At 61.3% G+C, this 13,913-nt stretch overlaps 1 protein-coding gene across 5 annotated transcripts in view; it reads right to left on the reverse strand.

The window, feature by feature from the left end:
* Positions 1-843: 843 nt before the first annotated feature.
* LOC134505317 (mitochondrial import inner membrane translocase subunit TIM16-like) overlaps positions 844-13,913 on the reverse strand; it is a 39,001-nt gene continuing 25,931 nt past the window's right edge. For 2 of the 5 annotated variants that reach the window (XM_063314971.1, XM_063314972.1), the window contains 19 exons: positions 10,193-10,247; positions 10,019-10,076; positions 9,794-9,939; positions 9,614-9,709; positions 9,102-9,245; positions 8,792-8,915; positions 8,425-8,600; positions 8,148-8,256; positions 7,924-8,010; positions 7,641-7,783; positions 7,253-7,357; positions 7,015-7,100; positions 6,791-6,932; positions 6,359-6,448; positions 5,676-5,792; positions 4,999-5,134; positions 4,554-4,645; positions 4,368-4,454; positions 3,458-3,929 (listed from right to left, as the gene is read on the reverse strand). In XM_063314971.1, the coding sequence (XP_063171041.1) occupies positions 3,924-3,929; positions 4,368-4,454; positions 4,554-4,645; positions 4,999-5,134; positions 5,676-5,792; positions 6,359-6,448; positions 6,791-6,932; positions 7,015-7,100; positions 7,253-7,357; positions 7,641-7,783; positions 7,924-8,010; positions 8,148-8,256; positions 8,425-8,600; positions 8,792-8,915; positions 9,102-9,245; positions 9,614-9,709; positions 9,794-9,939; positions 10,019-10,076; positions 10,193-10,247 (1,999 nt within the window). In that variant the 3' untranslated portion in view covers positions 3,458-3,923. Of the gene's footprint in view, positions 994-1,421; positions 1,488-1,717; positions 1,855-1,938; positions 2,024-2,135; positions 2,306-3,457; positions 3,930-4,367; positions 4,455-4,553; positions 4,646-4,998; positions 5,135-5,675; positions 5,793-6,358; positions 6,449-6,790; positions 6,933-7,014; positions 7,101-7,252; positions 7,358-7,640; positions 7,784-7,923; positions 8,011-8,147; positions 8,257-8,424; positions 8,601-8,791; positions 8,916-9,101; positions 9,246-9,613; positions 9,710-9,793; positions 9,940-10,018; positions 10,077-10,192; positions 10,248-13,913 lie in introns of those variants that run through there. The other 3 variants (XM_063314976.1, XM_063314974.1, XM_063314975.1) reach the window with 3 other exon arrangements.

Genomic DNA, 13,913 nt, shown 5'->3' on the forward strand with positions numbered 1-13,913 from the left:
GCGGTTTCTATTGCCCAGCCTGGGCTGTCAGTATTTTCCCTGTTTCTAAGTGCCTTTCAATTGTAGTTTATGTTGGGGCTGATGCCCTCCTCTTGCCTCTGTTATGTTAGTATAGTTTTAAGACAGAAAGAAATAAGCTATAATCTGACCCACTGGTCCTCCAGAAGAGAGGATGGTTATGACAAGAATAAAGTATGGAAAAGCTTTGCTGGGTGCTGGCGATGTCTGGTTGGCCTGTGCGTCTGTCAAGGGATGGGAAGAAAGGCGTTCAAAGAGGTGGCTTCACGTGCCCTCCAACCTAGTTAAGCCGTGATGACACATGCCAAAGCAAATCCAAACCGCCCACATCCTGACTTAGTGTCATGTGCAAGCCCACAACTGCCAAGCTGGGTTGTGGGCAATCAGACCAAGACAAGACCGCATAAGCAGCCAGTCAGGCTCTTGGCCCACTCCAGACAACACAGCATGCTTAAAGAGCCAGCCCCAACTTCCCACTTTCAGAGGGGATTCTTTTCTCAGTCTTAACTGAGGTGCCACCAGGGATGTTCTGCATGTCACTCATTATTGCCAAAGGCTGCCTGGCTCTCAGGCTTTTAGGTTGGCTAGCAGCTATGGTGGCTTCTCACCACAAGGAAGAACAAGCAGTGGAATGTTTTACCCTGGGCTTGAGGGAGCAGCCAGCAAAGCTGCTTTGCCAGGGAGCTGCATGCAAGAAGAGGGCAAGCCAGATCTTGCCATCTTGTCCCTTCAGCAACAGAAACAGGCAGCTGAGCTGGTGTGGGAACCTGGAATCCCCCACATCCCAGCACCTCCTTTCTTTGAAGACAATGCGAGACCAGCTGCACAAGGACAATTTATTGGCTAGCTATAATTTAGAGGGGCGGCCAGTGCAAGAGGAAGGCTGCGCTACGTGCCTGGCTTGTGTGCCGGGTCTTGTTCCCTCTGGGACTGGATCTGCAGCTCTTCGTCCAGCCGCTCCTTGGCTCTCACCACCTGCAGGGCAGAGGGTTGGCACTCAGGAGAGAATTCAGAGGCACGTGTGGCGAAGAGCCCACACGCTTGCAGGCACTAAGGGGTACCAGGCAGCCGCTAGAGGGCAGCACAACCCAGGGCAAGCTCAGGTGTCTCTGGAGGTGGGGCAAGGAGGAAGATTCCCAGGAAACTTTAGCAGCTACTCCAGGCACAAAAAATGCCCACCCTAACCCTCTGAAGTAACCCAGATGCCATGCTGCAGCCCCTCTACGTAAACCCGGAAGAGTTAAAAAGGCTATGCCATAAAAATGAAGGACAGGAGCCGAGAGTCGGCTTTCATCTAAGAAGGCCCCCACCATCGACAGAGCTAACCCAACAACGCACAAGAGTGGACAGCCAGGAGGTCGTTTTCTCCCCTCCCGTAAAGGTGCTGAGCAGGTTGGACTCACCTTGGACTGCAGGTAAAAGGAGCCCCCCACGGATTTGTCATTCACCTTAAATAAATGCTCGTAGTTCTACCGAAAAAAAGGAGACGAAGCCGGGTGAACAGGGCTGCCCCGACTCGCGCGAGCAGCGCTTTCAGGGGGCGGAGGGCAGCCCGGCTGGATCATTTCCCTTCCCGGCCCCGCCGACCGCCTGCCCGGCCCGAACCCGCGTCCGCGCCAGCCACGATCCCCTGGCCGTCTCGCGGGGGCACCGGGCCGGGTCCTGGCGGGTCTCCGGGCAATCGAGGAGCGCGGCCCACCTTCTGGATCTCCTCCGGGCTGAGCGTGGAGATGTTTAGGATCTGCTGCGCTTCCTGGAGGCTGATCCCGGAGAAGCTGGAGGCCGCCCCGGACTGGGCGCCCGTCCGTCCGCGCGTCCCCGCGGCCGCTTGGCTGGCTGCTCGGAGAGAAGGCGGCTTAGCCTCCCGCCGCTGCCGAGACTCCGCAAAGCCCGTGCCCCGCGCCCCCCGGCCCGGCTTACCTGCGAACTCCTGCCGCAGCGCGCGGGCGAAGGCGCGGCCCACCACCTGGGCGCCCACCAGGATGATCTGCGCCAGGTACTTGGCCTGCAGGCGGACAGCGGCGGTCAGCCCCGGCCCCGGGACCCCGCCCCGCCCCGGCCCGGCCCGGCCCGGCCCGCCCGCGAGCACGGCCCCGCGCGCCCACCTTCCCCCTCACCATGTCCGCCGCGGGCGCGCGGAGACCAGGACGCCCGGAGGTGAGCGCGGCCGGAAGGACTGTTCCTTCGCCTCCGGAAGCAGCCATCGAGGAACGCCGGGCGGAGCGTCTCTGCGAGGCGACGCATGCGAGGGCCATCCTACCGGCAGCCTCGAGTACTGCTGAGGATCCGCGCCGCCTGGAGCGTCCGGAGATTGGGTTGCCCCCCGGAGATCCTGCCCCCGCCGCCGCGAGCGCAGCGGGCGACTTCTCAACGACTGGCGGTAGCACCGGAGCGGCCAGCTTCGCCTCCTTCTGCCGTCCTGGCAGCCTGGAAAGCTTTGGGTCGGCTGCGCGTGAAGCTCTGGGGCCGATCAGCTGCCAGCATCCCTACCTGGGCAGGAGGACGTGCTGGGCACAAACTTACCTCCAAGCAGGCTGGCCCCCGGGGAGCCGCTGAACGCAGCGGCCTTTCCCCGCCTCTTGCCAAGGGGTCTGGAATACCCGTCTGCCAAGGCAGCAGACTCCTTCGGTGTTTGAATTGGGCCATGAGCTGGGCCCACCTCACCCAGGCAGCTGCCCTTGACCACATCCAGAGGGAATTTTCACCCAAAGGGGGTTCCTGCGGTGGGAGCCTTTGCCAGAACTCCGGAGCAGTTAAGAGCTCCGGAGCAGAAGTCCCTCTAGTTCCTGCTGACTCAGGGCTCAGACCTGCTGCAGAGGGGAGAGAGGCACTCTTCTGCCGTGGACTTGTCTGAATGGGAGAATCAAGCAACCTTGAGGCTCAATACCCTTGTCGGACGCTGGCCCAGCTTCCCTAGTTTTATGGTCAGCAGAACTGGTAGAAATGAAGTCAGTGAATTAGGGAAGATTCCCCTACCAAAGGGTAGTAAGCTGTTAAAGGTCCAGGTGTAACCCCCTGCTGCCCCCCCTGACCCCCATGGGCTGGCAGATCCTCCTTCAGTAGCGATAGCAGGACTGCCTGTGAGATTTTGCATCTAATGCTCCAAGAGGGAGTCAAAGCAGATAGTGCTCCTTGGAAGATTCCCAAATGGGGCGGCATCCCTTTGGCTGGGGTGGTGCTCTGTCTGGGGGAGCTGTGCAAGAGGAGTCTTCAGGAAGTGTGACCAGTTTGAATAAAACACAGGAGACAAACAGGGGGAAGGAATCATCTTTCATGTTAGAGCTACACCCGGCAAGACAGAATCAGCTGCAGAAACTAGTTTCATTCTGAGAAGAAGGCCGGCAAGCAGGGCATCCCCGCTCTAGGGTGCCATGTCCGGAAATCACTTGAAGCACATGCTGGGCAGGGAACGAGCCACCCAGACCATGTTTCTCTACCCCTTAGGCTCCTCTCAACGTGACGCTTCCAACTGGCCATCCGTGGAACACCTTCCAGACAACTGGTCCACCAGGTGCAAAGCAGCAAGCCGAGAAGGGCCCCAGCGCAGCCTGAGAGCTGGATGGCAAGACTGTTGCTGGGCACAGACTGGGGAGGGGAGAGCTGGTGAAGGCAGACTCAAAGTGCCCCCCAAGGATGCCTCCAAGGGCCTTTGGGTTGGAGGAGAAGCTGTTGCCAGATCAGCTCCCCCTCAGGAAGCAGGGCTTGCTGGGGGGGGGGGGACTGTAAGCAGGAGGGCAGCCCCTGCCCCAGGTGGCAACAGAGAGGTGCAGCAAGTGGGGGAGAATCCAGCCCCCAGCAGGCCCCAAGGAAGCAGCCTGCAGCCCACATCCACAGCTTCCTTCCATCCCGGGGGCCAAGGGTGCTCCAGGCAGAGAGGCAGCATCAGCCTGTTCTGGCGTCTGCAACTAGTCCTGTGGAGCAGGAAGAGATGGACAAGGCTGACCTACGTTGGGGCAGCTGCTCAGGGCGGCCTCCAAAACCTGAACTGTGCAAATGGTTGGCAGGAGGAGATGATGCAACCTCCCTGCCCCGGGGGCGGGGGGGGAAGAAGTCATGTGCTGCTGGCAGCTCTCTTGTGGGCAGTGGACAAAGCTCATCCCTCCAATGTGAAAGACCCTGCCCCCAGGCATACAGCACTAGCCAGAGTAAAGGAGTAAAGTTTTAGCAACTCCACACCCCAGAGTAAAGGAGGCAGGAATCTTCCTGTTTCCTGGCTGCTGCTCTCCCCACCCCGGCTAGAGAGAGAGAGAGCGTGCACGCACACTGGGTCCCTCTGGGGACATGGAGGGTGGCAGTGGCTGCCACCACCCATCCCTGCAAGAGCGCAACCCTCCCACACCTGCTCTTACCCACTCCTCTTCATCCACGCCCTCAAAGGAGTCCTGCGGGAGAGGGTCATCCCGGTTCCCCAGCTTGGCCACCATGGCGCTGAGCAGCTGCAGAGAGAAGGGGTTAGGGGGGCCCTCCTCACCCTCACCCTCACCCTCACCCTCACCCTCTCCTCCAGTGCGAGAACAGAGGGGGTCATAGCTCACCTCCTCCTTCTTCTGCTCATCTGACTTCTCTTCCAGGTAGATGGAGGACGGCACATATTTCCGGCTGGGGGCCTCCTTGGGAGCTTGGCTCACTGCAGGGGGGAAGCAGCAGAAGCCCCTTTTCTCACAGCAATCAAGCCCGGGGCCTCCTGCTGCTTGGGACTGCCGCTCCTTCAGCCCAGCTAGCAGGGCCAGAAACGTGGGGAGCCGAGCCCAGCAGCACGTCCAGGGCCAGTTCCAATGCTCTGGCTTGAAAGGCCTCTTTCAGAGCATATCAATCTGCTTCTGCTCACCGCCGCCAGGACACCCGGTAGCCCTGCCCACTCCGCACCTCCCCCAGGGGTCACTGGAGCAGGAGGGGCCTTGTGCCAGCCATTTCTCGGGAGGAGTGCAGGGCCACTGGCCCTTGGGTGAGCCCCCTCCCCGCTTAGCCTCTCCTCCCTACCTGGGGTCATATCCTTGGGCTGCAGACTGAGCGTCTGGTGTGGCTTGTTGGTGCCTTTCAGCCAGGCTGTGGCTGGCAGGGCAGGTTCCCACCACACCTGTGTGGCCGGGAAAAGGTCATCCTGGAAGAATTCTTTCTGGGCGGGGGGAAATGACAGGTGACTGGGTGAGATGCTGGAAACAGAAGCCACCCTCAGCAGCAATGCTTAGCCTCTCAGACAGGAAAGGCTCTTCCCGTGCCCAATCTGTTGCTGAAGTGTGGGGACCAGGGATTAGACTGGGGGCCTCAAATGAAGGCCCCTCTCCTTAAGGAAGCTCCAGAAAAGATTGAGCAGCTGCAGGAGATGAGGATGGGCCCTTCCATGGGCAGGTCTGGCTGTCTGTAAATAAAAGGACCCTGGAGGGATGGGCAATTTGCACCAAGGTCACATGCCCCTCCCAGTCCAGTTTTGGGACTGGGGCAAATAAATGGACATAGAAATAATCTGGGAAAGCAGAGAGGCGTTTTGAGTTTGTGAAGAACACTCCCTTGTTCAAGTGGCAAATCGAGGCTGGTCAGTTGCAAGTGCTGCCTGGCAGCATGGGCAGAAGGCCTGAGTCAGTCTCAATACACACACCACACACACACACACACCCCACCAGCTCCAAAGGCCAAGGGCCTGCCACCTAATGTTCTACCTTGACCCTGGGGACCCGGAAGGCCACAGGCTCAATGGAGGTCTGCCGGAGGCGCAGGGCCCGGGCAATCTCGACGTCGTGCACATCACACTCCGTCTTGGGCAAGAAGTGGAAGCCCTAGGGCGGCAGAGGGGAGGGGCAGAGAGAGAGAGACTTCCGCCAGTGGTCTCACATGGCAAGGCACAGCTCCCCAGCCAGCACCCCAGAAGGCCACCCAGGTCTTGCACAGCGGGCTTTCCTTCCCTCCTGCTTGGATGATTTGCCAGGGACAGCCACAAGAGGGCAGCCCCAAAGTATCTAACGCTGACCCAAGGCCAGGGAGACTGAGGGAAGGGCAGCCCCCAGGAGTTGCTCCGGGCTCACCCCTCCCCAGTGCCATTCCACAGGCAGCCACAGGAGTTCATCCTCCCCCCGGCTCCATCCCAGCCAGCAACAGGGAGTGATGCTCCCTGCCTGCCAATTCCAGTGAAGAAGCCAGCTGAACGATGGGTGCTGGGGGTGGTGGGAGCTGCTCCTCTGCATCCTTTGCCGTTCTGTTCAAAAGCCCCACCAAAGGTCTGGACCCATCTTGGCTTCAGATTAAGCGGAGTCCAGCAAAGACTCCAATGTGAAAGGGCTTTTCAGCATCCCAACCACCTCTTTCTCTGGGTCAGCTTCTCCCTCAGCCCTGGCAGTTGCCTCACCTTGTGGGGGTCACCGGACAGGAAGCTGTTGCACTCCAGGAAGAACGGGGCCTCTGGGATGATCTCGTAGATGAAGACCCTCGTGTCTCCCTAAACCCATGGAAGGGAGAAAGGGAGAATGCTGAGCCTGGGCTGGGGGTCATGGCTGCATGGCCTGAGCCTCGCAGTAACACCTGGCAAAAAGGGGCGCGGGAAGATTCAACCCGGCCGGGGGGCACGCAGCAAGGCAGCAGCATGGAGGGAAGCTGAGCCACTTGGAGGGAGACATGGACTCCTCACGCCAGATGCCCAGCCCGACCAGACACAGAACAGCAACCTTTGTCCCCCTGAGGATGCTGCAGGGCTGGTGTGAGATTGCCTGCAGTTCCCCAGGTCCCCCAGGCTGCATCCCCAAGCCCTTTGCCCCCTGAGCCTCGTTCCCACCGTGCTCACCTTGCCTGTGAAGAAGGCCATGCTGGTGTCCACATCGTAGAAGGGGATGAGGGTAGAGGGAGAGACGTCCAGGCTGATGGCGGCCAGTGGCCCAGCCGCCAGGGCCTCCACCACATGCAGGGAGAGCTGGCGCTCACTGTGGCTGAGAGGAAGGGCATGAAAGAGATGAGGCCGGCCCTCTCCTTGCAGGCAGATCAGGAGACAGGAGAGGTGGGAGGCCTTACCTGTCGAAGCCAGATGCCAGCAAGTATTTGCCTCCACAGACCCAGGCGACACGGGCACCTCGGCCTCCCTTGGGCCCCGGGCCATCCTGTTAGGGGGCAAGTGGGGAGATGCTTCAGGAGGAGAACACGCCACAGCTACCCAATTGGCCTGCCACCAGGACTGGGGGCCTGCAGGGACTGGCCATGTGGGACGAATATGGGCGCTGCCCTCCAGAAGAGCCAGCCTGATGACTCTGACCTGCAAGGGCTGGGCAGCCTGCCGAGGCTCATAAACTCGCACTTTGCCATCCTTGCTGACAGTGGCCAGGCAACGTCCATCGGGGCTCCAGGCCAGGCTGAAGATCTGAAAGCAACCATCTGGTCAATCCTCGAGGCCCAGGGAGGCGCACGTCTCTGGGAGGCTGGGTCAGCTACAACGTCCAGGATGTGAGGGCACCCTCCAGCCCCCAGGCCTCAAATGGACTACATCCCCTGCCATCCAGTGCTGCATCTGCCAGGACTGGTGCTGCGAGGCTGCGTTCCCTCTTCTCTGTGGGACGATGTGGCTTCATTGCTGGCTGCTCCACAGGGTGCTTCCGGAAATAATGGGGAATGTTTAAAGGCCGAGAGGCCGTTGCGCTCTCTACCTGGTCCATGTGGCCATGGAGGCCAAGCTCCTGCCTTCCCGTGCGCACGTCCCAGATCCGGACACTCTTGTCATAGGAGGAGGAGGCCAGGACATCCGAGGCCAGAGGGTGGAACTTGATGGAGTAGACCTTCTCTGCGTGGCCTGGAGGACGAAGGGGAGAGGGCTGCGTTCAGAGTACCCGCCAGGCTTCCCCAGGCCGACCCCGCCTCGGCCAGACACAGGGAGAAGGGGGGAGTGTCCGTGAAGTGAGAGGAGGGCCCTGCAGGATGTAAAACTCTGACCTCTCAAGAGGACCTCTGGCTCCAGCAGCTGCTTCTCCAGCCCGGCTGGCTCAACCCGCCACAGGCGAATCTTGGCATCTTCTCCAGCTGTACAGAGGGAAGGGAGAGCTGCAGAGCCTAGCGATGGGGTGGGGTGGACAAGAGCTGCAGCCCCGTGGTGCTGCTCAGGTGACACCAGAAGGGTGCACAGGCCTCTGGTCTACCCCAAGACCCCTGGTCCCTACCAATGGCCAGGCGTTGCTCATCAAAGGGGTCCCAGCACAGATCTGAGACAGGTGCCCCATTCTGGATGGTTGGCATGGGGGTGTCAGGCAGTCGGCCTGGCCTGGAGAGCTGCAGGAGACAGGGAAGGAAGGCGTGTGTGTGATGCCCCTGGCTGTTCCACCCTATCCCTCGGGGTGTATCTGCGGCTCACCAAGACAGAAGAAGACCCCCATGGTGGTCCGTGGCCTGCCCATAACCACTGAGCCTGACCGCCAAGTGGGGGGGATGGTGTTTTACCTCCAAGATGGCCACCTGTCCACCTGCAGAAAGCAGCGGGATGGCAATGCGATGTCGGTTAGCACAAAAGCCATCGCACTCCCCTGGCGTGGTGAGGCTCAAGCCTCGCAGGTTGGTGATGTGGGTGCTTCGGGGCAAGACGACGCCCTCGATGTGTCGGAAGGCAGAACTTGGGCCTGAAAGTAAAGTCACAGAGGAATGCAGCTGGAAGGGTTGCTGCCAAGGATCTTTCTCATACCCCGTAGCATCTATGCTGCAGCTAGGCAGAGAGGGTTCAGCATGGCCAGCACCTGGACATGGGCACTCTCAGATGCCAAGGGAGCTTCCGGGGCCCCCGGTCCACATCTGGAGGAAAGCAGACGCTCACCCAGAATGTTCTGCAGGGACCGCTGGCTTGGGCTGGAGGAAAAGCCACTGGTGACGGAGAGAGACGGAGCAGCACTGGAGGGGGATGTCTGAGAGCTGGTAGGAGAGGACAGGCTGCTGCCCACCTGGTGGAGAGCAAACCCTTTCGGTCAGCCAGTTGCAAGAGGGCCTGGGGCTGGCACACAGAGGGGAGGTACAAAGCCAAGTGTGAGCTGCCTCAGGCCCAGATCATCCCTGTTCACAAATAGCCAGAGAGGTGCCCCCTGGAAAGTGGGCACAGCTACCAAGCCCAGCCAGCCACGGCCACTCACGCTTATGTCCAGGTCCTCAGCCTGATCCCCTGCCTCCGTATGGGAGGAGGGTGGGTGTCGACTGTCTTTGGGAACGCAAGGCAGGCAGGCAGAGATGAAGCCCAGGCTGGGCCGGTGGGCAGGATGAAGACTCACCCTCTCCACCTGGAGCAAGAAATGGGAAACATTTATTGTCAGCCAGAGTAGCCAAGGCCAGGGAGGGTGCTGCTGCAGGGCAGAGCGTGGATTAGAGCCTGGCCAGGGCCGGGCCAGAACGCATCACGGACCAGAAGCAGGAAGTCCTTCCCTGGAGAGTGCGGGGGAGAGGTGGCCATGGTGGCTGGGTGCCACACAGTTCTGGGATGTGCCTCTGCTCAAGGAGCCTTGCAGGGTCCAGGGCAGAGACGGAGGCTGGAGGGGCACCTTGGGTCTGGAGGGGCTGGTGCTGTGGGCAGTGCTGGGCTCCCCAGCTGGAGGGTCTTGGCTGGGGAAGCTCAGGCCTTCCCTCTGGTTGCGCCTGCCGTGGCCCTTACCTGCGTGTTGTCTCCGGCCCACCAGCCCTGAGCAGAAACTGCTGGGACATTTCCAGGACAGTCTGAAAATAGGTCTTTGTGGAATTCCTGGGTGGACTGCAAGACAGGGTGGAGTGAGCAAAGTCTTCCTGGAAGGCCATGCGCCAGAGGCCCCCATGTCCCCCAGTGCTGCTGGTTTACCTTCCGGAGCACCAAGTAGCTGATGGGCACAATGGCGGAGTCACTCAGCTGCAAAACCTTCATCACTTCGCAGGCCGTGACGTCCAGGGCCAGCTTGGGCAGCTGCGCTACTCCCTGAGTCCGGGTCTCCAGTAGGCACTGGTTGACTGAGCACAAGCAGAGCGAGTGTGGTGAGTGCCCCTCCCCCTGGAGCCCTGGGCAAGCAACCCTGGGAAGGAAACTCACCTTCGGTCACTGCCAGCTGGGCAGGCTGGACCTCATAACAGAAAAGCACCTTCTCACCCTGGAAGACAAGGGCTGCCTGAGCTGCTGCTTGCTGGGCCCCTTTCTTGCCCCTCCAGTTCCACTGGGCTGGGTAGGCCTGCTGCCAGGCAGCCCCACGACACCAGCAGCACTTACCTTCCCCGCCAGGACAAGAAGGCCGGTGCTGGGATCAAAGAGTGGGATCAGAGCCCTGGAAGGCAAGAAGTGTCTATTGGAAGTGTGGGTGAGAGAGCCGGAAAGTGCCTGCTGCTCCCTCCCCAGAGCTTTCCTCCCTCACCAGGTGCCAGCTCCCCTCTGGAAAGGGCTCCCCCCAAGTGCCTTTGTGCTGCCAGCCTCCTCTTCCTCCCGATCCCTCCTCAAACATACACCTTGGAGAACAGCACTTGGCTGTGCTTGCAAGTCTTCCTTGGCATGAAGCCACTGCTCCAGACTCCCTCCACTGCCCCCACCCCATGCTCCTGGAAAAGAGCTGCCCCATGCATCACTAGGTGCCCCTTTCCACAGCCCAGCAATGCAGCCACTGCAGCAGGGGAGCTCCAGCCCGCATCCCTGTTAAAAGCCCTCCAGTGACCAGCAGGGGGTGGGAGAGAGCCCTCTCTGCCCAGGGCCAGGACTGGGAGGCACTGGGCTGGAGGGAAAATGCCCCTTCAGGCATCCCTGCATTGGCGGCTGGCCAACGCTGCACCCAGTCATAGGAGCCAGGCACAGCCAGGAGGGACCTGCACATCCATCTACCCTCGGCAGCACCCACTTCCTCATTTATGGCTTCCATGTCATGTTCTATGATATACAAGCTCCAGGTCAACATCTTTCTCACCGGCCCCGCCAGCAACCAGCCACCCCTCCTGCAAGGACTCTGCAACACCCCCAAGGTGGCCCCTCTTTGGGGTGCATGGAGGTGGGCAGTGGCTGGGCCCCTGTAAGAAGGCTGCCCCCATGGCCCAGGAGAGGGGACAGAAAGGACGATGAAGGGGCAATCCATCAAGCCAGCCGCTGGCCTGGGCATTCTCTGCAGGGAGCTGAAACTAGGGAGCCTGGGGGCTAAGAGTTCAGGACGCCGAGTAGTAAACTGCTCCTGTAGGATGCGGGTCCAGGCTGCCATTGCAGGGTCTGGCCCAGGCCAGGGCCAGGTGCGGTGGACACTGTGCTATCTTCTTGGCAGGGACACCCTTCCACGCTGGGGGGTGGGCAGGCAGAGGAGCCCCCAGCTCTGATGACTTTCCTATCAGGCAGCAGAAGGAGGCAGGTGAGGGGAAGGCAAAGGCTGTGGTTTCGATTGCTCCCAGCCCTCCGGAGCAGCTGCAGCGACTTGAGAAGCCGGCTGAAGCTCTCAAAATAGTAAGCCCAGCCCAGCTGCTGCCTCCCTCCCCCGCCTGAACAGGCCAAGCAGGTCCTTCAAGCCTCTTTCTTGGGGTGACGGGAGCACCTCAAAAAGATGGCATGCCCGTCTGGCTGCCAGGGAATCCTGGCATGAGACCTGGGTGTGGTGCAGACACCCTCACCTGTCCGTGCACGTGCAGGAGACGGGGTGTCCTTTGAGTTGGGCCAGACTGTGGACAGGACAGGATAGGACAAGGGCCTGGCTCTCCCTCCCAGGCCAGGTCTGGGGAGGATTGGGGGCAGCGAGCCTACTCCTCTGAGCTGGTTCCCACCTGCCTGTTGTCTTTGAGGAGGGAGAGCCTGAAGTGGGCCTCAAGGTAGCCCAGGAGGCCCAGATTTATCCCAACCAAGCAGCTGCCTTCCTCACACATGAGAGCTTGCTTGGGAGCCCAACTTGGCTTGCAGCGGGGCTCAGGCTCCGAGATGTCCTGGCAATGGGAGAGCAGCCTTGGGGCCAAAGTACAAATGCTGGGGTTATGGGGCAAGCAAGTGGGTGTCCCAGCCCTACTGGAGAGGCTTTCCAAGCAACCCCCAGCAACAAGGCAGCAGGCATGGGTCCACAGCTGTGAAGAATGGCCCGTTGCTCACCTTCCCCCAGGGGAGACCAAAGCCCCCCTCACTGTTCCCAGCTGAGGGAATGAGGCTGGCCAGGCTGCAGCTCAGAAAGGGCGGTTCCCCTTGTCTAGATTCCAGTTCCTTGTTCCACGATGGCCAAAAGGGCCCCTTGACTGACTATTCTAGCATGGCCTCTCCTGCACCCTTCGTGAATTTGGCTGCGGTTTCCCTGCAACAGCTGCCACCCCAGTCCATGTGCCATGATCAGAAACGCCAATGGCGCCAACCTGCCAAGCAGAACCTGGTTGTCTGCCCTCTGATGCAGCATTTGGAGAGGGAGCTGGCGGAGGGGCCTTCTGCCACCGGCTCCCTGCCCGCTGCCTACCAGGACAATGGGACTGTCTCCATGCTGGTGAAGACGGAAAGCCCATGTCCAGAGCTGTGGGTAGACACCTTTTCCCCCTTGCCTCTTGCATAAGAATTTTATTAGTTTTCGAAGTGTAGCTAAAATACAAAATAGAAAATACAGAAAAGCTATATAGAAAATAAAACTAAAGGAAAAAATAAAAGCTACGAAAGTTTCCCACGTGCCTCTAAGGAAGCGCCAGGCTAAGGATGAAAAGCCAGGCAGGTCTGGGGCCTGAGGGGCCGGAATAGGAGCGGGGAGGCCCGAATTTTAGGCCCGCTGTAAGCACAGAAGTCGGCCGGGTGACCTGCAGCCTGGCGCTCTCCGGCAGCTCTAGGAAGGGGCAGGCAAGGGCCAATGCTTCGCGGGGCCTTCGCAGGGGAAACGCTGCAAGACTTTGCCAGCTCCATCCACTCATCCAGCGATCCCCCCTTGGTGCTCTAGCAGGGACGGCCACAGCCACCCGGAGTCCCAGCCGGGAGGAAAGAGAGGAAGGACCGCGGTTCCACCTGCCTGCCTGCCTGCCGTTCCAGAAAGCCCGTTTTGCGGGCAGGAAAGAGGAGCGCCCGGGCACGGAGGAGCAGCGGGGTGCGCTCCCCGGCCAGGAGACCGAGCGGGTGCCTCGGCCACAGCGGCTTCTGCCCTGCCCGGCCTGGGCCCAAGGGCGGGGTGGGGGTTGCGGCAGGGACCGGGGTGGCCAGAGAGGCACGGTCCCCCGGCCCTCCCGTGGCAGCGAGTTCCAGCGGCCCCGCCCGCGCGGCGACCCTGCGCTGCCAGCAGGACCTCGGGGGTGGGGGTAGGGGTGGGGGCGGGAGCGCCGCCGGCTCCGGCGAGGGGCGGCCGCGCTGGCGCTCCTCCTCCCGGGCTCCGCAGCCAATCCGGGCCCGCCGCCCTTCGCCGCTCCGGCGAGCCGAGCGCCGAAACCCGAGTCAGCAGAGCCGAGGCCAGCCTGGCCGGGAGCGAGCCACCGGGCGCCACCGCTTCCCGCAGCCGGCGATGGAGCGGGCACCGCAGCAGGCCCGCCGCGCCGCGAGCTAGAGGTGTCCCGGCCTACTAGTCCCGGCGGAGCCGGGCCGGTAAGTGCCCCGATCCGCCGCCGGCACTCCGGGGCGCCTCGCTTCGCGTTGGGAGGGCATCGGCGCCGGCGAGACGAGGGGAGGAGCGAGCCCGTTGGGGGAGCCCCCCGCCCTGGATCGTAGGGCTGCTGCGGAGAGCGATGGGAAGGGGCGAGGAAGGGCCCTCCAGCAGCTGGAAAGCTTCCGCCTCCCTCCCTCCCGGTTTGGGGCACTTTTGCTCATCAGATAGACTCAGCCGAGCGTCCCCTAGAATTACCCCCGGGCACCCTTGCCTCCTGGCTAGAGCTGGCAACCCGGAAGGGGGATTAGCCCCTCACTTGCCCAGTCGCTGAACTCCCCCGTTCTTGCAGACTTGTCAGGATCTGGCTCAGCCCTGGGCAACTGAGCATGCGTAAAGTACTTCTTCAGAGGTGATGGGGCCACGGTCACCAAACTGGCC

The sequence above is a fragment of the Candoia aspera genome, chromosome 14 (assembly GCF_035149785.1).
Source record: "Candoia aspera isolate rCanAsp1 chromosome 14, rCanAsp1.hap2, whole genome shotgun sequence".
In the NCBI taxonomy this organism is placed as follows: domain Eukaryota; kingdom Metazoa; phylum Chordata; class Lepidosauria; order Squamata; family Boidae; genus Candoia; species Candoia aspera.